The 24,946-nt window shown below is 35.4% G+C and overlaps 1 protein-coding gene across 1 annotated transcript; it reads left to right on the forward strand.

Moving 5' to 3' along the window:
• Nucleotides 1-2,054: 2,054 nt before the first annotated feature.
• SLC38A11 (solute carrier family 38, member 11) lies at nt 2,055-24,227 on the forward strand. Its single transcript, XM_010082199.1, has 11 exons — nt 2,055-2,166; nt 2,605-2,679; nt 4,941-5,075; nt 6,768-6,833; nt 8,619-8,725; nt 9,273-9,352; nt 16,857-16,927; nt 17,894-18,055; nt 19,897-20,009; nt 20,702-20,833; nt 23,982-24,227. The coding sequence occupies exons 2-11, from the start codon at nt 2,619-2,621 to the stop codon at nt 24,225-24,227; spliced, it is 1,173 nt and encodes a 390-aa protein (XP_010080501.1). The 5' UTR covers nt 2,055-2,166; nt 2,605-2,618.
• The last annotated feature ends 719 nt before the right edge of the window (nt 24,228-24,946 follow it).

Genomic DNA, 24,946 nt, shown 5'->3' on the forward strand with positions numbered 1-24,946 from the left:
TGAGGAGCAGAACTTGAGCGCCCATGTCTCCTGGTGGGCCTGCCGCTGTCAGGGTGGTAGCGGGTGGCCCTGGCTGTCCCATGGCCTGCGATGGGGCCCCGGGAGAGGCCACTCCAAGAGGCAGACACGTCCCGTTTGTCTCTTTGCTGCCGTCCACAGCGCACAGCTCCCTAGCATGGGTCCCCAACAGGCATTCCTTCCCCCATCTGCAGTGCGAGCGCACCTTCAAGAGCGCCGGTCTTCACACAGGAGCCGTTTCACCTGTGTCACCATTTCTTGTTGCCCTTTCTTGTCCTTTTTGCCAATTCAGATGTGTCTTTTCTAGGTGGGGAAGGGACCAGGGTTCATGACAGTGTTTTTGAGCTGGACAATGTGTTCATTTTCTTGTAACAGCTGAAAAGAGGGAACTGGAATGTTCTAATTTAGTGCAGCTTCACATGTACTGTGCTGTAAGTAGCAGAGAGCATTAAAATTTCAGGAGAGAATGACGGTAATGCTTCTGCTGCTCAAATCACTGGTGAAATAAAATGTAGCACCTAAGTCTGGATGAGAAACTGCTGAGGGAGAATGTTACCTATAAAACTGCATGTGACAGGGTGAAGATAAGTAGGAAAAAGGACTTGGTTTGTCTGGAATGATACAAAAATTTTTGGGACGCCTAGTGGAAATATTTACTGGCAGATTCAGAAAAAAAGAAGAGTACCTGTCTCTTCATATGATGTATAATTAAGATCTGACATTTGTTGCTATGTGACATTGTAGATGCTAAGAAATACACGTGGCTTCAAAAAAGGGGCAAATTCAAAGAGCAATCCTTTAAGGAATGTGATGCACCAAGGATGTGTTTGCTTTGGGAAGTCTGGGATATGCAAACTGATGAAAGCTGGGACAGGAAAGTTATTTAGTGACTACCTATTTTTCATGTTCTTATACTCTTTCCTCGGTGAGTGCCTTCCATGGCCACTCTCAGACAAGGGATACCAGGCTATATTGCCCTTTGATCTGAGCTAATATTACTCTTCTTATGTTAGTACTGCTTAAGGATTAAAGGTTCCACTTAAATATGTAGGCCTCTTTGATGCACTCTTATGCTTGTCAGCTTATACCACTGTCTACAGATGACATAGATTTATCAGTCATTTATTTTTTTTCCAGAAGTATTAGTGACAAGCATCTGAGTTTGTACTAACTTCTATATATGTTAAATATGCTCCAGAATCCATGAAACAGTGGTTTTCTTTTCATGGTAAGTACACAGTGTTTTGCTTCTGTAGAACGTAAGTGGTCATTTTCTTCATTAAGTGCATGTTCCTCTTTTGAAGTACCCGACTTAATTTAAAATACTGGTCTTCTAATGAATGATTCTAAAATGTTCTCTGACAGCAGAGTGGTGATCTGAGGCAAAGACCACTGCATGCTTATGAAAAAAATGCTTTTTGAAGATAAGAACTTTAATTTTTGAGGCTACTGGCTACAAATTGTGCTTTGAACCTTGATTTGTACAAGGCGTGTCCCACATAAACTTTCTGGGACTAGCTAATTTAGTCTTGTTAACTAGTCATAGTGAGCTAAACCATTGGATGACACAGAAATAGCGCACTGGATAAAACCTTGAATTAGAGCAACTTCAGATGTTGGCATACTTTACTGGTAACTCTTGAAATTTACTTCATTCCCCTGACTCAGGGGCGTATTTTTACTGACCAGTTGTATTATTTTCAAAAAGACTTGATTCACATTTCTCCTTTTGGAGCATGATTAAAAAGCTCTTTGTTTAACGGCCTGCCTCTGTCGTTTCTGTCCTTCCACCATTTTTTTTTTTTTCAGAGAAGACTTAATTACAGAAGATTATGGGTCAGACTTACACAGGAATTAGATGCCTAAAGTCCCTTTGATTTCTCACTGAAAAAAATGGGATTTAGGTATCAAAATACCTCTACAAATCTGAATTTATGACAATTTTTTTTATCTTGAATGGACTATGTGTAAAATATGTGTTTTCACCTGTTTTTCTCATGTGTAATGTTATCGCTATCTTCCTGAAATAGGTACAAACAGATGACCAAACAGCCCTCGTTAGTAAGCCCGGGAATAAAGGAGGAAACAGTAATCTGGCATCAGCTGGGTTTAACATTATTAACTCTATCATAGGATCAGGCATTATAGGTTAGTATACTTTTCTTCACATTCAGTCTTGTTTATGTGTTCTTCTTCTATGTTCAGTCTTGTTTATACATGCATGACTATCCAGTTTGGAGAATAACACTGTCGTCTTACTTTCTGCTGCTATTCCTAAAGATTGTTTTCTATTTTTATTTGCTTATTAAGCAAAAATGCAGAGCTGTTGGCTCACAGTGATAAATACCCTACAGCCTCTTTGCCTTAAGGACCAGAAAGAACTGGTTGGGCAGGTGCTGACTGAACTTCACACCTGGGGAGCACTTTGTCCACTAAAAATTATCTTTCTGAGGTTGTGAAGCATGCTGGTCCAATTTGGGAGATGGATAGCATTTCTTTTTAAATCTAAATATTTCTTTATTTTGGTTGTCCCAAATTAAGTATTTGGAAAGACTCTTCTATAATCTCTCCTTTTTTTATTTACAGGATTGCCATATTCAATGAAGGAAGCTGGTTTTCCACTAGGAGTACTGCTTTTATTTGGGGTTGCCTATATCACAGGTACTCTGAAAGCAGTTTCTGTTATAAAGTGAAAATTAGTCTTGCAATGTTTAGTTGATCTTGAGCTTGATGATACCTTAAACAAGTATATCAGTAACAATAAATGTGACAAATTTTTTCCTTACCTCACTAATCCCTTGAGCAGATCAGTAAAAGTAGAGAATTATACTGTAAAACATATAAAGCTGCTCTTTGTGTGCATTTTATATTCGTAAAGCCTAGTTTCTTAGACTAGGTCAAGGTGACATTTGAAAGAATAGCTCTTATTTGTGCCTCATAATCACCTGTTTTAGTCCACTATTTTTACTCTAATTAAGAGACTGATCCTTGACTGGGTTGTATATCACTTTTTAAAAATATGCCACAGAAGGAAAACCTTTGATTGTACTATGATTTGGATTATTTTATTTAATTATAATTCATTTAAAAATGGATTTACCTTCAGAAGGGACAAGTTTTGAAATTAGGTGGTAAATAAACTTAAACATATGTGAACCCCCTGGCATCAAAGGAGAATTTTTATAAAGACTGTGGATTCAAGTCTTAAAATGACAAACCAAGTCAACATGAGTGGCACAAATTCTGCTACCCATATGCTGAGCAGCAGTTGATGCTTTTCATTGCTTAAAATGTCGTTTAAGGGTCTGCATAAATGATCGAGGTTTGACTGGAGAGCAATGTAACATAAGGAATGTGTTCCTTATGAATGCAAAATTTTCTCTATGGCTGATGGCAAAATACATTAATGAAATTATCTCATAAACATAGCTCAGAAATTTCAATTACTTTTCCATTGGAAATCTGATTTGTCCTTTGCATTACTAGTGTATTTCGAAGACTTTCTAGCCATAGGCCTAGAACCTGTGAATTAAACTCAGCATTTTATTATGTTAAAGATGTGGCTCAGTTTATCTTGTACAAGCAAATTATAAGTATAGTTATAACTTTTTGACTCGTAGCATTTAAAGTACAGGGTAACTATGTATCATTAACATTTATTTTCCATAGCTTTTACTGAATAGTTGTCAAATAGCTGTTGTTTATCAATTCTCACAATATTTCATTTTGGGGGTTGTTTTTGAATTATACTGGGTGTAGTCCTAGATTGACAGACAAATAGAATTTTAGGTCATTTAATGATAAATATTTTAAAAGTTTTGTGGGTCTAAGATCCCTTGTACGAAGACTTAATGTTTATTGTACAAGATCAGCTCAGTATAGAACATAATTGATAATGAACACTTCTGCCTCTCTGCTTTTATCTGCTCCCGATTATACTGTGAGTATATATTGTGTAAGAATTGCATGTGCTCATGGGAATCTCTGGATTGACTTTCACGTTAACAAACTGTAGAAATCTCCTTTGTAAAAACTGTGAAAATTTCATCATTTTAGTCATTCCCAGAAAATAATAAACACCAGTACTGTTCACAGAAAGGAATTTATTGCAGCATAGATTACAAGCTAAGTGAAAGCCAGATGAGGAATAGATGAGGTCTAGCTACTCTCTGTCAAGACATCTGGACTAAGGTAATAAATTCTGTGCTGTAACTAATCTGGACTGGAAAATCCCATGGTGCTCAAATGAATACTAAAGCATAGCTTGACATAACAGCAATATTTTGAACTGTTCCTCATAAAAAGTTGAAGTTCAATCTGAGATTATTTTTTCTGGTGACATGAGCTCTGGCTCAAAGCGCATTGCTTCATGGTTTCCAGATAAATCACTTTGTACATGCTGTATTTTAAAAGTATGCAATAAAAATGTTTATAATATTTTTATCATGAACAATGGAGAAGACACAAATAACTGGGCTTTATCTTTCATAAACTTAGATAAACATCTGAGTAAAGTGATAGGCAGTTCTAGCACCATGACCCAGGGAGTCCTCTAATTTTACCTGCTTTTAGGATATAGTCAAATGCTCCATCCATTCAGGAGCACTCTGCATTATTAATTGAATTTTCCTTTTTTGGTGCTCATGACAGTTCTTGTTCCCTTTGACCATACTGGAAACCGATGATAATGAGTCTGTTTCTGCTGTCCCTAATTGGGAAAGCTGGAATTTACTTTCTATATTAGCCTATGACTCCTGGTTTTGGTGGATTGAGATCCCTTGTGAGATTTCTCGTCCCTGCTCTTCCCAGTGCCACTGTTTTCCTTTTTAAAGATTTTTTTTTTTAAGGAGTGAAAAAGATGAGCAGTGACCAACCAGAAGTTGGTTCATACTGTCTTTAACAGTAACTTCATATTTTAACAGATTTTTCCATTATATTACTGATCAAAGGAGGAAACCTATCCAGTACCAACACCTACCAAGAGCTGGTCAGAAAAACATATGGTCTTGTAGGTTATCTCATTCTTTCAACTCTTCAATTTTTATATCCATTTATTGGTAAGACCACATAAAATGTAAATGTTTAAGTTTTATAAATAACAAGCTTTTTCACATTACCTCATTCTTTCACAGGTTAAATATTAAGAAATGTAAAGAATATACTGTGTATGCCTCTTCCCTATAAAAAAAAAAAAAATTACGTGATGTGTTCTGAAGAATTACTGAGGAAGAATTCAATGAATTGGAGGGCCAGAATAATAGAAATTAACTGAAATGTAATAGCAGAGAAATTAATGATTACATATTTAAAAATTCATGACAAAAGTAGCCATGAGAAATAACAAAGAAGATATTCTGTTCTAGAATGAGTAACAGAGCATAGATTTGATGTACCTGAAACAAAAGGAAAATATTACTTCAGGAGTATATAGAATTAATATTTTTTTCCAAATTGGAGAAGGCACTGATCAGATCTTGCCTGAATATTGTGTGCTGTCATTGCTCTTCAAAAGCATTCATTCAGCCTCATAACCAGTGAGCTACTAGGAAATTGGGCAGTTGAGACATCTTCTGAGAAGAAATATTAAAAAGAGCAAACAGGTGTAGTCTGGGCAGGAGTTAATTAGACCAGAAATTTAAAATAGTGTGATATTCTGAATCTGTTCTCTGCAGTAGTAACATAATTTTAAATAATCTTGATATTTTCATGCATGGGGCTGCAAGAATTGGTGACTTGAGATACCAAGAGTCTGGACTCGGTGACCACAGAGACCCAGATCAAAATTCCTACTCTGGGAATAATGTCTGAATATATTACAGGTAGTTGAGATTTTTAGTACAGTCAAGTTGCTGTTACTGCAGGCAACAATGTTACATGCTGACTTAAAAAAGAGTATAATTACTACTTCATAAAGAATATGGAAAAGAATTGTAAAGATCTCAGTCCTCACCATGGAACCACTTATGCATATGTATGTGCTTGAATTTATTTCTGTAAGTAGTGTTAATGGCTTGCAATTTCACAACAGTGAATGTTTATGCATTGATTAAGGTCAATACCTATATGTATGCTGTTTAAATGGTGAAGACCACATCAGTATATAAATATATTTATTATATACACTTATTAAATATATGCATACATATATACACTCCTACTGTAGAATGAGATAAGAATGAAATATGAATGTTAAGACCAGAGTTCCTATTAATGAGAGGAAGGAATGGAAGTCCATATCTGGTATCTTTGTCTATTTTCTCCTCCTTTTTTCTGGTTTAAAGATTTTGCTGACTTTTTACATGAGCTAGAAAGTCCTATGCATTTGATTGCAGGACTGATTATTAGACTAACATAGGAACCTTACTAAATAGAAACAAAAATTTGAAAATAAACTGGCAAAGAATTGCTGTTAGAAATAAACAACTTTAAAACACCTTTTTTTCCGCTTCTGAAGTAAGTTTATATGACAAGTCACCACAATGGCCTTGCTCATCAGACTGGTTTATTGTTTAGGTTGTACCAGTTTAAAAAATTTAAAAAAATAAAAAAATAAAAAAAGAGGAGCATTAAAGAATTTTTTTAATTTTTTTTTTTTAAACCTGAAACTTAGAAGTTGGTGGTGGTAGCCGAAATTCATACAAGAGGGATAGTGGCATATAATCCTGACGTCTACAAAACATGTGTATTAAATATTTATCAAATATTTCATATTTGACTTGTACTAACAAAAAAAAATTATTTTCTTTAAGCAATGATCAGTTACAACATAATAACAGGAGATACCTTAACTAAAGTTTTTCAGAGAATTCCTGGAGGTAAGATGCATTTTAAAAATTCAGAATCAAGAAAAATGTATTGGATAGGAATATAGCGTAGGTATTTATGGATTAGCATCCTGTGTCGGTCTGAAGTCCTACCTGTTACTCTGCTTCTAAATTACTCCTAAATATAGTCCAAGTTAAGAACTTGAAGTATATTTATATGAGTGGGTTTTTGTGGCATTTGTTTTTCTCAAATAAAAACTATAAATACTAGCCCTTGGTTATTGTTGGTCTCAGTGTCAGTGAAGAGACCACATGCTTCAGTGAAATACTACACAAATAAAAGGAATCTTCCACAGTGGTATATTTTACAAGGTCATCATATTTTGTCATCTTTTTAGGTATTTCTTATAATAGTCATTTGAATACTGAAGCTGCACTTTACCTAGTGAATAATTCTGGATGACTTGCAAATAATATAATGGATTTAATGCTGTCCTGGGACAGAGTTAACTTTTTTCGTAGTAGCTAGTAAGAGGCTGTGTTTTGGCTTTGTGCTGAGAAGGTGGCTGGTAACATACTGATATTTATAGTTGCTTAAGCATATCTGTAATAGTTGGTCATGAGCTGCATATGTAACTCACAGTTCTCTTAGATATTCACTGCAAAACCAGATGTAGCATTTTGAGCTTTTCAACTCATGCACTTGTTACCCTTCCTCTCTTGTAAGTTTTCATAGCAGAATCAGTGGAACAATTTGTGTGCGTGTTTGCCATCTACTTTAGCACAAAGCCAGCTAACTTAAAACATTCTTCACTGGCAAATTAAACTAAAAAGAACATGTCTGCAGTGAAGTGGAAATTAGTATTTGTATGAACTGTTTGATTTTCACGGGACTATAATTTTCAGTAGGTGAAGCCTGCAAGGTGTGGATGCAGTTTTAACTGTCACACTCTGTTCTGTGAATACCTGATCAGGTTTACAGTGACGGTGAATATCTAATAATTTATATACAATATGACTTCTATAATAGGAGGAACCCCCAGCATAGCACATCTTTTCACCTGGCTGGTAGAATGCGTGCCTGGAAGGAGGTGGGAAAGCATTATAATCTCCCAAAGAGTAGAAGGAACTGAACATAGACTTTCCAGCCATAATTATTCATCAATCTTTCATTCAAGCCCATGATTCATGGTAGCCTAACTGAAACTGAGATATGTTTTATTTCAAGTTGTCATTGGCTTGAAAAAAACATCAGTGGTACAAATAAATTCAGCTGATTGTAGGAAATATCATAACATTATTGTTGCCTTCACATGGTAATCTGTATTTTGCAAGTGGAAGCCAACTCACAGCAAGAAAGGAGGTGCTCAAAAGAAACCTCAAAATTAACTTACTTTAGGATCATTCTTTAAGAATTTGCTTATCTAAAACAGCACAGTAATTGATGTCAACACACACTGTCAAAAAAAGAGCAAATATCAGAAAGTAGTAGAATGTTTTACTTGCAGTCTGCAAACATTGACCCAGGCATGTTTGAAAGAAATTTATACTAATCTATGTGTGGAAATGCCAAGCTTCCAAACTTTAGTATAATATATCCTGTATGTTTTGCATTTGGTTTGAATTTGTGGAATTCCTGTAATTATGCACATGCTGTGTATGGCTTCCTCAAGGTTAGTTAATGCCTAGTCTTTATTTCAGTGTTAGTTAGCTTGAGTAAAGGGATTAAAAGCCTAGCCAACATCAGAGTTTTTTACTCCTAGCCTTTCAAATGTAACTAATCTGTTCCTTGTATCAGTCTCTTAGAGAAATAAATTATTTTCTTTTTTGCTTTAGTTGCGCCAGATAATGTGCTTACTGACCGTCACTTCATAATTCTTCTTACCACCATCATATTTACCTTGCCTATCTCTTTATATCGAGACGTAGCAAAACTGGGAAAGGTAAATCATAGTAGCAGTTGATTTTTTGTTTACTTTTCTGTGTGCCGTTAGAAGATAAGTGCCAGTCGTAGCTTAATGCATATGAACTCAATTACATCTGATTAGAGCATGTTAAATATTTCAGAAGTTCAGACTGTCTTCTGTCTCAAGAACTATTAGAGAACTTGGAATAGTTTAAGCAAAACCTTGGTCTCCATAGGAATCGCTGGAATTTTTCCATATACTGCTAGTAAACTCAAATTTTGTAAAGCACTGGGTGATACAGGCCTATCTTGAAATGCTGACCACTGTTGATTAGAAATGTTTAAATGAGAATATCACTTAAAATTAGACAAATGGTTGCAACTGGCTAGTTACTCAAAAAGAATAACAAATTAAAAGATGATGATGCAGGACAAGATTTCTAATTATAAATATGTAATGTGCTATTTAGATCTTTACTTGGTTGTTAATCTTAATTAAAAAAAAAAAAAAAAAGTACTTTATACAGCTAAGAGGACAACCTTTCAGCAGCTTACTGACTGAGTTTGTGTTTTTACCTTTACAGGTATCTCTTCTTTCTCTGATTTTAACCATTGTCATCCTGATTATTGTGATGGTGAGAACAGTAACATTCAGTCCGCAAGTGTGAGTATTCTTACACTTGCCACAAAGTGAATTTTTGATTGTATGTAATCTGTAATTTCACTGTTACGTATATCTGCATAGTTTTGGAACATGGCTATTTTGGGAGAGACAGATAATTGAAAAAATAAGTCTTTATTAACAGTAATAGAAAATGAACTGCAAAAACATATTTTATCCTTTTTTTCTCTTCTATTGCACATAAGCAAATTTAGAAAAAGTCTCAAAAAACCTACAGATTAATTGGAAATTATGGGTGACATGGCTAATAACGGGTGGCTTCTGAATGGGCATGTGAGATCATCTGTCATTTGATAAATTAATTTTGACCATTATTGTCAGAGGGCCTATATTTACAATCTTAAAATAGATAGTATCTTAGGAATAATTTATTTTTTTGTTAATATAGTGATTTCATGCTAAAAATTGAATACAAATAATGAAAATAAAAAAGACAACACAATAATAAAAACTTTATTCTGTCGTTTGAGAAAACAACCATATAACCATGAGAAACTGTTTTCCAGCACTCATGCTCTCAAAGTAATATTAAAGATTGGCATGTTCTAGACAGTTCAGTACACATGGATGTGTCTTGTGGCAGTATTTTTGTAATTATGTTGAAAGAAAGTGTTATGAGTATCTTCTCTGTCCTTTATGGCCTAGAAGGTCTGCCTTTTTCCTTATCCTTTAAAGGTGAAGTTATCTTAGTAAAGTTGACAAACTCTATTTCTGAATGTGGTTTTAATATATTGGAATAGTTTTATATGGCATTTCTAATGTTTCTATAAGAAGTGGATTCTTCCACCATGATTGTTTCCACAGTGTTACGCATGATTGTTCATTTGTCATACCTGCTGTGATACATGGGTTAATTGCAGAGCATTCATGTTTAGTGCTAGGAAGATGGCTAGAATAGCTGTTTCTGAAGTTTTACCAGATGTTGTCTACCATCCATAAAATGATGCACTCAGAGTAGTGTGGGCCTTCCCCTCCGCCATCTTTCCGAAGCAGCACGTTTTACATACTGAGTGTTAAAAGGGTATTTGAAAGGGTAATCTTAAAGTCCCCGATCAAAAAAGGAAGCAGCTATATATACTGGTTACTGATGACCTTGTTCTATGGTAACATTTTTTCTCAGCTGTTGTGATGCACTGAAAATTATGGAATGCATGGCTTTATTTTTTCTTACAATAAGTAATGTTGGGGTTTGAGTGATTCTTGAAGTTTTACTTTTTGATTCTTTAGAGACTTCCATTTTTGCCTTTACACTTCTGGTTTTCAAAAATGCATCTAGCAAGTTGATAAACTGTTAATCAGACTTTTCTGCCTCACAAATATTCTATCAATGTTTATTTTTACTATTTGTATTTTACAGTTAGAAGTAGACGTCTACTTTAATTATTAAGATCCTCTTCCAGTATTTTGTTAATGGTAAAATGGTATGCTGTCTCCTTTTTTGCAATGAGAAGAAAGAACACTAATATATTTTAATATGGGTCTTATCATAGTATTATAACAAATTAAACATGTAAATAGCGCATTTACTGTGAATCCTTATTAAAATAAAACAGAAGTTGATGTTTTCAAGGAGATTTTTAAAAATCGTGCTTATGAGACCCAGTCTTCAGATCTGTCCCATGGGAAAAGAATTTATACAATCCTAGATAAAGGCTTGGTGTGGCCACTAGATAGAATATTTAATCCTTCCCACTGTTACATTGCAGAACTGATTGTATACTTGTCATTGATGACAGGTAGTTGTCTAGTTTCTTCTTGGCAATTACATGATTTCCCATTCCAATTCTTAAGTTAGCCTTTTCTTCTGAGTTCCTCCTAAATGTCTCGTGTGTGTCTATTTTACTGCATTTCACGTTGATTGTTTCTTGGTCTGACCACAGTGGATATGGACAGCAAACTGTTCATTCTTTTTCACATGCTTAAAAGACACCTGTAAAGAACTGTAACTTGTCCCCCTTTGCTGATCCTTTCTATAGAGTTTCTATAGAGTTAACAAACTATAGTTTTTGTTAACTGTGTTAACAGACACAGTTCCTTTAATGTATCTCTTGTAATTTCCTGTGCTACTGATCATTCTCAATAGCTCCCTTAAATTCTCTGTAAATTAAAGTGATATCGTGGTGCTCGAACTGCCTGTGGTATTCCCATTGAGGAGCAGAGAAGGAAGACTGACGTACCTTACATGCGAAGTGTCTTGAGGTCCCTTTCAAGTGTATCTTTCAGGGATTGCCACACTCCTGTTTACGTAACCTAGTTTGATGTTTGTCTCTTGGGGAGAATAGGATGACATTATGGGCATGCCTTGAGTTTGCAGTCTAACAGAAACAACCAAGCCCTTCTCTGCAGAATTGTGAGCTGTCAATTTTTCCTTTCTTTTACTCTGTTCTCATGAAGTTCGGGGCTTTTTTGCTTGTTCCCCCCTGCCCTGTTCTCATGAAGCCTTTTTTCTCCTGCATAACTGTAGAATTTGTCATTACAGAACTGAATACTGCTTTATCAGATTATTTCTCTATTTACCAACATATTTATATGTTTGGGTTTTTTTTTCTTTTTTCACCGTGTTCTCTAGCATGCTTGTGTTAACGGCACATTTCATGTGTTCTGTTAAGGATACTTCTTACTTTCTGTTCCATCATTCAAGTTACTGCTGAGTACATTCAAAAGTGCTGGACTCAGGTCAGGTTCCACTGGAATCCCATTCAGATATCTTCCCGCTTTGATAAATGTTCTCTGAGTAGTAATCAGTTTTCACTTATCTTTATATTTTTTCAAAGTGAAGATGGCTTCACTTTGAAAGGTACAAGAAGATTATCTGGGAATGATAAAACTGTCTTTTTGCTTAAATGCAGTTCATGTTCTAGTTGAAAATTATATGTATTATTTGGACAACAGAGAATATTATCTTTCCAAGAAACTTTCTGCAATGTGTTAGACCATCAGCGAAGCAACGTTATTACTGTTTTTAATGATTTGATGTGCTTGAAACAGCAGGCTGAAAAACAGCAATTATAAGTCTTTGGAGTGTTTGATTATTTTATTATTTTTTTTTCAGTTGCTTTGGGAGTGGAGTGAGTTGTCCAGGGCCGTTATAGGAATGTTATTTTCTTGTTAGTTCTCAGTAAAAAAAATAATACATTTATGATGAGGAATTAGGTGGTTTAATTTATTTCCTCTTATGACCAATATGAAACTGAGGTACATTTTTTTTATCATCCATATGATTATTGTTGCCTGAAGGACATAATGAACCTGCAGATAAAATCCAGTGTTCCGTACCCAGAGTTTATTCTCAATGGTTTAAGATGTTTGATAAAAATACATTTTGATGATCCATTCTTCACTTTATTTCTACATGCTTATAGCTGGGTGTTTTTCTACTGTGGTCAAAAACAATGGCCTAGAACGATCTCAAACTGTAAATCTGCAGTATGTTAATACTGCGCAAAATAACTTTATGCTTCAAAGCTGAAATTAACATTCATTGCTGTAAAAAAGCAGTATTTTATGTAGCTTATAAAGATGGATCATTATAATTTGGTGTTCTTTTGGAAAGAATGTCATGATGTCACTGTCTGCATAATACATAAATCTCTAGGAAAAACTTCAAGAGCATCCACTACACATAAATAGGATGTGAGAATTAGTCAACTGGCAGCTGATCACAGGGATGAAACACCAAGTGTTCAGGAAAATAACTTGAAAGTAGAAAGTTGATTCTTTCCTTCATATAAATAATCCAATAGTAAGCAAAGATAAACTTTAATGTGTGACGAAATTAAAAAGTAAAACCTAAGCTACTGTATATTTACAGAACTGCTAAGTAGTTCATTAAGGAAGAAAGACGAGTAAAAGCAGCTGTAACTAAGTGGGGATGACATGTAGCTTCGCCTCGTCTGTGTTCTTTAACAACCAAGATGACTTTAGTATAAAATTCAAGGCTGATGTGAGCATTATTCATTTTCTTTGCATTATATTGATTGAAGTTATATTCAGCATGTATAAACTTCTTCATTATCTTTACACTTTTAAAGTTTAAAAAAAACCTAGAAAGGTATTTTACCTTAGAATAGAATTGAATTTAAATTTTACAATTAATTTCCTAAATGTCTAAATCATTGACTTAAACCTGAATTAATCTGCCACGTGTTCCTGGATTATTTTGATAACTGCCAGTCTGCACTGAAACTCGGTGGTTTGCACCTGATCTTCAATCCAAAACAATGGAAGTCTTTTGCTCATTCCAACATGTAGCTCCCTTGTCAGACATATGACTTTGCTTCCTCTCTAGAAATTAATTTTCTTTTTTTTCAGTCAGTGTTCCATACCTCAAAAATCGGTTGAGATCAGGGATGTATGTTTATCTTGCCCTTCTTAAAGATATTTTGCTTCAGATGCACTCTGCTGCTGTATTATATTTGGCGGCATTTCTACGTAGATGACAGAAAAGATTTTTGCATAGCAGGGATCTTAAGATGGAGAATCTTATACTGTAAATGTTTTACAAGCAGTAGAAGATATGCTGTTTTAGACTGACAAACAAATTTGTCCAACTTCAGTCGTGATCTGGGTGTGAAATACCTTTTACCCTGTTAGAAGGTCTTAACTTTTCCCTGGTTCATTTGTTCTTTTCATTTTCCCCTATTTATCTTATGTAGATAACTATTTTCAAAACTTTTCTGAACTCACCAGCATGTTTATTATGCTATACTTTCCCTTAAATATACTGAAGACTGAGTAGAGTCTTATTTTCTTAACCTCTAGGCTTTCTTCATCACTAGGCTTCACTGCTTTCCTACTGACAGTTCTAATTACCAGTCTGTCTTGCTGTTGTCTTACTTTCAGCTGAGACTTTTTCCTGTCTGGGATCTCCCTTGGAATGTCTTTTTGTTGGATCTTTTATTATTTTTGTTCCAAGAATCACAGTTATATTACCTCTCAGCTTTTAGTTTGTGTTGCAACTACTACTGTATATGATAGACAGTACAGCTCTCAACAAATGTGTTTAGTATCACAAATGTATTTCTTCTGTTAGCTTTCATTGTGTTTTATCTGTTTACCTTCCTTTATTCCCAAGGTATGAAAATAATTTTCAAAACACATGCAGCAGCATATGACTTACTGTAAGAGATAGTCATACACTGTTGTATATGTCATCTGTACCAGTGTGCCTTGTATGACATTGCAGTCTGCTGGTAGCGTTCAAATCATGGATCTGAAACTCTCCCTGTTCTGCAACTAGAATGGAAGGAATTTATCTTCTTGTGCTGCTAAATAAGCAGGATTTTCTTCTTTTGGATTTTTTCCCCCCAAATAATACTCCTAATCTGATTTGTCATTCATCCATAAAGCAAAGCTGTATTTTGGTCTGTTGCATATTGCTGGTGCATAAGCTAACATTTTGCAGGGGGAAAACTAGCTTCTGTAACTTTTTTTAATTTATTATTTGGCCACACTATTCAAAATGTTTGAACTGAAATTCACATGTTTTCTACATTCCATTTTTTAAATCCCTACTTATAGGAGGTTGTAATATAGCTATACTGCTGCGCAGGATGTATACCATTTCCACAGAAACTGTTTCAGACAAAAGCATTCTTTATTTCTGTGCATTTTAAAAATATTTTGGCTTACAGGGTATTAGATAATATAAGTGTTAATTATTAAATGAGAAGGGGGTAAGGAGACTTTCACACATTCTGTTGTCAAAGGATAATAAAACAAGTTTTTATTCTGTGTGCTTGATATCAAAGCTGCCCTCTAGTGGCTGTGGAATGGAACAGTTGTAACGTTAGCTTTCTATATTCTATTTTTATTTTGGAATAGTATTGGTTGGTTGGTTTTTTTTTTTTTCAGTCAGATGTGAATGTTTTCCTGAAACATAATACATTCAAAATTATGAATATGAATTGTCCACGGACATTTGTAGTGATTTGAAATCAGTCGCCTCATGTTAAGGGAGTCTATGCTATGTAAGGAACTACAGCAGCTGTAGTGGCTTGGAACTCCTATTTCACAAGGCAAATACCAGATATCTGTTTCATCTGTAGTATTTGTTACATCTTCATGCTGAGCCTTAGAATGTTTTAGGAGAGCCATATTCATCAGCTTAAGACTAGAAGCAGTGTGTTACGGTAGTCAAGACAACATAGTGCATCTAAGGACAGAAAACCAAACTTGATTTTAGTGCTCAGGTTCCGTTCATTTCAACGTTAAGCTTGCTTAGCAACCATATCTTAAGAGCTGAAAAGTTGCTCTGTCTGAACTGAATGTGCATTAGATGCTAAATATGTTTTTTTTTTAATATAGAAAAGGAGGGGTTGACTATTTGAGCTCTCAAGAAATAGTAAGATATGAGTTCTGAAAGGGGAAACAGCAACATCTTTTTTTTTTTTCTTTTTAGTGTGCGAGCGTGGAGTTTAAACACTTGAAAGCAATGAAACCTAGCATAGCATATGCCAGTACTGTCAAAACCAGCTAGTTTTCACCAGACAGAGGGAGAGACAGAGCTGCCATCGTTACCTTCACAGAGCTAGCAAGTGCCATACTGCTCTCTAGAGCAGTAGAGAAGTAGCAGCTAATGCCTCTAAAAACCAGAGCAAAGTTAGCAGCAGCCAACCTTTTAAGAGTGTGTTTCTCCATACTGTTCCTCTGTCTGTGCTTTAATGTTACAAATATAATGTTCAACTGACTTGTGAATGTCATCTGATATTTATAGCAAATTGTAGTTCTGGAAAAGGATGTTTTATGTCCTTCTTCTTTCCTTCGTTTTGGTTCTTTATTCAGAGGAAGTTCAGGCACCAAATGGATTTTAACAAAGTTTGTTGCTGGTTTTCTGTGGTCATCCTCTGTGAATTACAATTAGCACAGGTCCAAAACTGTGTGCATCTCTTACAGGAACAGATGTGGGGGATATTACATTCCTGCCTGATTATAAGAGTCTTCATATACTCTTTTACACTTTATTTTATCACTTCTTTGGGAACTAGAAGAATCATTTTACTATGAGGAAGTTAGAACAGCTGTAAAGAAAGGTAAACTGCCTAACTTGATTTGTAGCCTAAGAAAAAAGTATCTCTAGGCTGGATGGATTACATGTGCAAATTCCTAGGAATAAAGTGCCTCTGAGTGGTCAGAAGAGATTTTGGGTTGAGATAACCTTAGTCAGAATCAGTAACAGCTTTTACCTTCCCTGTTGCTGTTTCCTGGTATAGGGTGACTTTGAAGAGTTTATTTACAAAACTGGTCACTGGAACAGGCTGACATTTTTGGCTGTAAAAACTGATTACAGAAATACTTTGATGAAAACGAGGGAGGTGAGAATGCTATCTCACTAGTTTCAACTTACTGTTGATTTACACTGTGGCCTACTTGAGAGAGTTCTGGAGATCTGACTAGCAGTTCTGTATTACAGCATAGTATTTAAAATTATTTTTAAGAAATGATAGTTGAAAAGAGGATAGTCTGTTAAAACATATGTCTGTTTTAGACCCAAATCAGAAAATGCATGGATATTTGCAAAATCAAATGCAGTACAAGCCGTTGGGGTGATGTCATTTGGTAAGTGATTTTTTTTAATATATTTTCAATATTCAGATCAACTGTAAGAAATTATTTAATATTTTGGGCCTAGAATTGCATATTTTTAATTGTAATTTTTTTGCATTCATTGTAAGCTGGTTTATAAGAAAATGAAGTTGACTCTGAGTCGTTTATAGCTGAAATTAATTGTTATGGTTTAAGATACTATCCCCATCCATTGCCCATCTGGCCCTAGAGGCTAATGCCACTGTAGCAGTCAGTGGGGTGGCACGTGAATCCAGATCAACTGTCCAGGTCATCTTAAAACACCTGCACCAATAGGGTTAGTCTTATTAATAAACTGAGGAGGCTGTGATCTTTCTGCATTCTCTTGGATAACCTCTAACAGAAAAATCTTAAACTGCAATGCATATGTTTGCTAGAGAGTGCCTGTTGCTTCCCATTTCTCACAATGAACCATTCGAATGAGTCTCAACTCACCTCCATTATCCTCATTCTAAAATCTCTTCTCGCCTGGAGGATCTGGTGTATTACTTCATGTTAATGCTGTGATAATCTGAGGCCTTCCAACGTTTGCCACTGCCTAAAATGGATGTCATATAGTGAGTCTGAAAGTAACAAATAGCTCTGTGGATTTAAAAAAATCTCAAAACTGCTGTTGGGTTCTTAAGCAAAAGAAGAACAGGAAGAGGAAATAGAGGTGGAATGGAGGTGGGGTGGGTGGGAAACAGCATGGCATTTCAGGTTAATGTAATCAGAATCATCTCAAGATTAATATAAACCTTCATCAAATCAAATAAGTAAGTAAAAGTTCAAGCCATTTATCTTTGCCACTCATTGCAGGATTAAAGTTTGTATTTAATAATGAGTGAATTCAAACTGTGCTATCTCTCTCCTACTTTGGAATATACACTCCATAAGTTTATTTTATATGCATATATGCATGAATTCATACATTTTCTTTAACTGTTACATGTGTTTCAGCATTCATCTGCAACCATAACAGCTTTTTGATATATCGATCTCTGGAAGAACCCACATTAAAGAACTGGTCTCGAGTCACGCATGTGTCTGTCTCACTTGCTGTTGTTATCAGTGTAGTGTTTGCTGCATGTGGATATATGACTTTTACAGGATACACGGAAGGTAAACTGCTCGATCCCTCAATTTTGGTATTTGCTGTAATCCTTACATTTCCACTTTCCTGTCTGACTTTTGCTTTTAATATCTTAGTGATTGTAAAATTGCCAAAACCATACTATGTTTGGACAGAAATGGATAGGACGTTCCTTGTAGTTACCCAACAACCAAAGTGGGATACCAAGATGTCAGCTACATGCTAACAGGTGCCTGATTCCCAAGTGTAAGCCCCATTGGTGAAAGTCCCCTTTGAATACTTCCATAATCAAAATACTTCTGAATTCTAAACATCTGTACTTTAGCCACGTGGTCTGCTAGCAGAGAGCAGTAAGAACAAAAATTGTCCTGGTTTTTCTACAGGGTGCCTGGCATATATTTCTGTACATTCTCCTATATATTTTCCTGTCTGTGCTAATAGGCATAGACTTAGAGATATTTCCTGTCTTTACAACAGCTGTTCTGCTGTAACTAATCCTACTGTCACCTCTATGTGTATATGAATATACAAATATGTGTAAATATATATAATTAATATCATGCTATTTAACATCATTTTGAAGTGGAACAGGTGCTTTCAGAAGAACAAGGCATAAATTTGTCCAGAGTAGAATATACATATATGTGTAAATATATATAATTAATGTTATATCATGCTGTTTAACATCATTTTGAAGTGGAACAGGTGCTTTCAGAAGAACAAGGCATAAATTTGTCCAGAGTATTAGCTTCTTCAGGAAAAATAGACATTTCGTAAGCAAGCAGATTTTCTGTTATTTAATAGTGCTGTTCCAAATTGGAGGAGAAGGCTTCCAAGCTTTTTCCTTTCCTGATGATGAGCAGCAGTGTAGAGTTGAGAACAGAGGAAATGTAGGATGGGAGTTACTGGTTGATGTGGCCTCCTTTTTCCTGCCTCCAGTGCTGTTTATGCAGAATAGCTTACTGTCATAGATGCGACCATAGCTAGACTAAGTGCAAACTGGCTGAGATATTTCAAGGGTAGAAAGCTCTGAGTGCAGCTGTCCCTCAGCATATGACTCTACTGTAAGCAGGTTCCATCTCACCTTCTGTCTCCCCTGTCAAAACCTCTCGGCTGTTTTCTCTGAAGTATACGTTATTGTTTCTGCAGAGTCATTGTGAGCCTAGAAGTAGTAAATCATAAGGCGGTATAGTAATTGGGGAGGAAAGACCTGGTAGATCGTCCGGTCCCTGTCTTGCAGTGTCTCTTGTGCCTCAGAGATTGTTATTCCAGATTCTTTGTGGTAAACACTAAGCAAGAGGATGATTTGAATTCTCTAGCAATGCTTTTGTTAGATGTAAGATGATTTGCTAGGTAATAATCCATATGTTTATAATGGGCTTTCAGCGTCAGAAATTTTAAATTTGTCACTGCAGCTTATCAGCTATGATTAGATACTATCAGGGAAATGCCATTCTCCAGAGGTGACTTCCTGTTCTTCCTTGTGTAATTGTTGTTGTTCTAGGAATTACATTTTAAAGGAAATTTATCTTTCATATACAAGCATTCTTTCTGAATCTGTCACATACTTAAACACCAGCATCTCATACAAAATCTGTGCTAAGGGGAAGTTGGCAAACTCTCATGTATATGTGTTAAAATATTTTTGAAAGATAAATGCTGCTTGAAATAAAGACACTGCTACTAGCAGGATAGGGTGAACGTTACTCCTGGATGTAATTTGTGACTCTAACTACAGTTTCTTGATATGTGTCAGGAGAGGGGATCAGAAAGTCTCAATTACTTCAGTAACTCCAGTAACTTACACTTCAGTTTGCAAATAGGTGAATGACATGAAGTTCAAACTAATTGTTGTTTTGCTGTGCCTCAGGAGATATATTTGAAAACTACTGTAGAGATGACAACCTTGTTACATTTGGAAGGTTTTGTTACGGAGTTACTGTAATTCTGACCTTCCCCCTTGAATGTTTTGTGACCAGAGAGGTAAGAATGTATACCATTCTCCCTTAAACAATGTTGATATGTACTAATAGTATTCTCTCATTATTAATACATACATTATTAATACATGTTGTAGCTGAAGTCAATGGTTGATCTATAATAAATACCAGCATATCCTATCCTGCTGCATGCAATGAGTATGAGGTACTAGTTGTGTGGTTTAGGTTCTGGCAATATAATGTTGTGTGACATATATTATAATATTATCCAATATTATATTAGTAATTACTTACTAGTGTCAGGAGTGTTTAAAATTCCAAAATTTGGAATAAACACCACTGTTGTTGTTATGTTGAGAATAGCCGAAAACAACATACTTATCATGCTTACTAAGTTTGCTTTGTGAAAGTATCCCCATCTCAAAAATCCATCTATTCAATAAATAACTGTAAGTGGTTTTTGTTCTGTAGTGGGCAAATGGGATAAAAGGAGGTATATCCTAAATCTTGCAAGTATAACTAAGTCAGTCTTGCAAGTGTTCTGCACTTTTATTAATGCTTATTATGAGTTATTTCTGGAAGTAGATGAAGATGTTTTCTTGAAGCAAGACAGATAAAGTTCAGTCAGTGAATTCTCACCCATTCTTGTAGTTTCCTAAGGTTAGAAGATTTGGAACAAGCTGTTCATTAACATGATGTGCAAATTCAAGGTTTAAAATTGTGATTCTGTTTCAGGTGATTGCCAATGTGTTTTTCCATGGGAACCTCTCAACAGTTTTGCATATTGTTGTGACAGTAGTTATCATTGCTGTGGCGACTGGTGTATCGTTAGTGTATGATTGCCTTGGAATAGTTTTAGAGCTGAATGTAAGTGAACCTGTATACTCTTTTATTTAATAAATCACTTTTTATAAAAAAGAACTCTGAAAAATCCACAGCTCTACTGAAAATCTTATGTAGTTTGACACAGTAGTCAGTAGAAATGCTAGCAGGAAAAAAAGGAATTATTCCCTGCTTCAAAATCCAGACAATTAAAGGATAAAGGAAGTTCAGGAAGTAAAGCTCATATGGTTGAGCCAGGCTTTTAGAACAGTTCTGGAGATATAGCAAGTGCCTGTGACTTACCAAATGTATTTAAACTGCAATGCAAATCACTAAAACACACATCCTAACTGTACTGCAGGACTGAATCTAGCATTTCTTTCTCTAATCCCTGCTTCTGATGAAATTGGCAAATTACTAAACACTGGGGCAGATCCTAATGACTACCTTGTGCCAAAGGGGCAAAAAACAAAGGAGAGGGGGAAAGAAAGGAAGAACCAGTAGTAGTGAGACCACAGATGTAGTAACTGGAATTTTTCCGTGCTTTGGGCTTAACAGGGAGCAAAACCAAGTAATTTCATAACCTGAGAGTATTTTTTTTTTAGGAGGAAACTACTTTGTTTGCCAGTAAACATTCCTGTGTCTGGTATTGCCTCATAGCAGAGCTGGAGCTTACCAGGCAGGCCCCACAAGGCACTTACTGACTTCAACCAGTTTTAACACATTTGTATAACTTTTTTGGTTGGCTAGAACTGCCATGTAGTCTACTGGAGTCCTAGACTACTAGTTAGCAAAGCAGACTTACCAGATGAAGTCATTCTATTTTGTCACAGAATGTATATGTAATCAAAGGAAATGTCAGGAAAAAAAAAATCCACTCTACCTTTAGGATAAATATTGTTTGTCTTAGCAGTTTACCTTCAATTTCAGGTGTATATTTTTAATATATAAAGATGTGGAAATATCATACTCCAGGATATGAAAGTTAAAAGGTGGAGAAAATTTTTTAAGGGCAGGCTTTTCTTCTTTGTAGAAATATTTTAGAATTGCCTCCTTACGTCCTTGTCCACACATTCATTGACAATTTCAAGCCATATATTGCATACTTACCTAAAACTGATGGAATAAAATGGAGGGACTTATTCTTTATGCTACATGATACATGTACTTGTATGTACATTATGATACATGTATACTGTTCTGTTCTGATCCACAGTGCAGTTTATCTCCTAACCGAGCTGTAATGAGTGATTTTGTAGCAGTGATTTAGCAGGTCATGATTGCACTATTACAGAGCAGGTCTGAATATCCAGATAAGCTGTCCAATTACCCTCTATTTAAAATAATTACCGACATAGTTTCTTCTTAGTTAATCCTTCCCATATTATAACTAGCTCAAAATAATCAATATTCATATTTGTTTGGTCAGGATCCATGTTTCCATTAAAATCTCTCATTAAAGGCATCTGTTGGTAATTTATTTTCTGTCTTTTTTCCCCTCTGTTTTTATATTACAAGTGCAGAAAATTCACCTATATGTGTATATACACACCAATAAAAGTATTTAAATGTGTGCGTACATACACACATGCCCATTTTGGCCAAATACCTGAATACTGATATAATGAACCTAATTAAGTATGTGCCCATATATGTCTATATATGTATTTTACATTATTATATGGTATAATATGTTAGGAATAAATTTACACTAGAGAACTGCAAGTGAGTCTTTCTATCAGGAATAAATATGTGTGATTCCTATTTGGAATTAAATTGTTTTAAAATAACCCCTCAAAAGCAGGCATTCCATCAATGCGGTATCCTTACCCAGAGAGACCCAAGCACTCCCTCAAGAGTCAGGCTGACCGCTTGATTCATTTACAAATAGAAGTTGATAGCCAGGCATTTGAGTGGGTAGCTCATATCTTGTGGTGGGTTTTTTCCCCTTTTAAGAGAGAATTTGACGATACAGCTGTACGTATTTATTGGATGTAATCATTGCGCTTAGAAACATTGTCCAGTCTTGATATCAACAAGTAGAGAAAAATGAATAGGCAGTCTTTACATGTGAAAGGAAGGTGATCTGTCTTCTCAGCAAGCTTTCTGTCCAGGAGAAGAGCTGTCTTTTGGCACCACAGATAGCATTTGCTGCTGTTTCTCTAACTCTGCTTACTTTTTCCCTGCTAAGCCATTGTGTTTGCCCTGTGGTAATTCCCCAGGGAAACCGTTCAGTCGTATGGGAGTCAAGGGTCCAGGGATTTTGCTCTGCTCTTCCTTTACTGGGATGCTGATTTGTGTTGCTCCACAGACTTAAGTGTCTCCGTTTTTTGTGAAGAAGAGACTTTGTGTATGTACCTATTTTTGATGTCTGTACTGATCACTGTTAACAGGTTCTACCATAAAAATATACAAAAGTTTGTACAAAGACGTAAAGGTATTCTGTAGGTTATATTACTACCTCACTATAATTAAGTTGAAACATAGTGTTTGTTAATTATGTGATAAAGTAAATGTTCAAAATTTCTGCAGAAAAATGCTTTCTTTTGGTATGTAACTCATGTTAATCTGCAGTGGCTTTACTATAAAAAGAATTTAAGCAGGTGCTTTTTATCTGTCCCAATCTAAGAGAGCATTTAAAGAAGAGCTGAATTTTTAATAAGGTGGGTGGTCTGCTCTCTCAAAGGGAGCTTTGCTTTCATAGGAAGGTCAACCTAAATCAGGTCATAAATCATAGAATGTAGAAATCGATCAGATTTCTTTGAACTGCTGCATGATGTTTCCACTTTTTCTTTAAGGCAGTGTTATATCTAGACACCTGCGTGGAATGATCTTAAATATTCTAGGTCAGTTACAGTACTGCAGTACTATTATGTCTGGACTTCTGTTCTACCTCTGAAGCGGAGAAACTTCTGGTAATCAGATTTAATAGTACTTGTGACATAAAATATTTTTTGGTATCAGCAAAGCAAAAGCATTTAAATAAATCTGAATTATTTCAAGTGGTTTTACAGATATTTTTGCAAGTTATTTGTGACTTTGAAAAGAAAGTTTTCTGTGTAGCAACACTGGAAAAGGCCTCTATTCTCTGTTGTGTTAATCTAATCACAACAATTTAAAAATTTAGGTTTTTGTTCTTCACATCTAAATATACATGCTTATGAGGGTTTTTTCTATTGTTTCCCACACACAGGGAGTTCTGAGTGCTACCCCACTTGTTTTTATCATCCCAGCAGCATGTTACCTAAGGCTGTCCAAAGAGCGATGGAACCATTCAGATAACCTCATATCCTGCCTGATTCTTGCTGTCGGTGTGCTAGTGATGACAGTTGGGTTTGTTTTGACTATCTGGCATCCCCAGGAATGTAGTCATGGAAAAGAAATGTTCTACTGCTTCCCTAGTAATGTTTCTTTTCACAACAGTACACTTCCACCATAGGTAGCAGGCCAATCTCCGGACTAGATCAGGTACATCTTGCAGCAAGCCATACATGCCATTTTAAAGGAGAGTCAAACAAAGAGATTTATTTTGATATGCACTAAGAATTTTAAACTGTATAACTGTATTTACATACTTGGTTTTATGCTGCTATCCTTTTCCAGATAAGACATAAGTTTCAGCTGTTGAAACAGAAATTCTCAGAGGTGCTTGTCAGTAGACATTACTTGAATAACTTGCAAACCTATCAAAAAAGACTTTTTAACTTAGTCTGCAATGTTGCTTAAAAGCTATAAATGAAATGTTTAGCAACGTAAACATCTCCCATGTTTCATTGCTGTCATTTAGTTTTTATTAATTTTACAGTCTTTCAATGTATATTAGCCCACTATAGTGGGGGGATGAAGTCTTGGGAAAAGAGTGTCTCTGGGCCTCTCTCTTCTGCTGTTAAATTGATAGACCCTTATTCATTCTGTCTTTGATTTTCCAATGTCTGTCCTTTAGTGCTGAAAGCATCCCTTGTACTGGCTCTTAAGTCCAAGAGAAATTTTGTATTCTGACTGAACTGTAACTGACACAATTTAACTGTAACTGTTACAATTTGTGGTCTTCTAATTAAAAGGCTTTGCTTGAATAAATCCACACAGGGGAATTTAAAAAGATTCAAGTAAATGGTCTTCGGAAAAATTTCAAGATTGACAGAGAAGAAAATGACATGC

This window comes from Pterocles gutturalis, unplaced genomic scaffold, assembly GCF_000699245.1.
Source record: "Pterocles gutturalis isolate BGI_N339 unplaced genomic scaffold, ASM69924v1 scaffold18304, whole genome shotgun sequence".
Lineage (NCBI taxonomy): Eukaryota > Metazoa > Chordata > Aves > Pterocliformes > Pteroclidae > Pterocles > Pterocles gutturalis.

Excerpts from the sequence above, each read along its gene's own strand:
- SLC38A11 (XM_010082199.1), top strand. The coding sequence starts at position 2,619 with ATGAAGGAAGCTGGTTTTCCACTAGGAGTACTGCTTTTATTTGGGGTT. Across the intron at positions 16,928-17,893 it reads CGTTGGGGTGATGTCATTTG|CATTCATCTGCAACCATAAC; the intron begins GTAAGTGATTTT and ends CATGTGTTTCAG. Across the intron at positions 18,056-19,896 it reads TTTTACAGGATACACGGAAG|GAGATATATTTGAAAACTAC; the intron begins GTAAACTGCTCG and ends GCTGTGCCTCAG.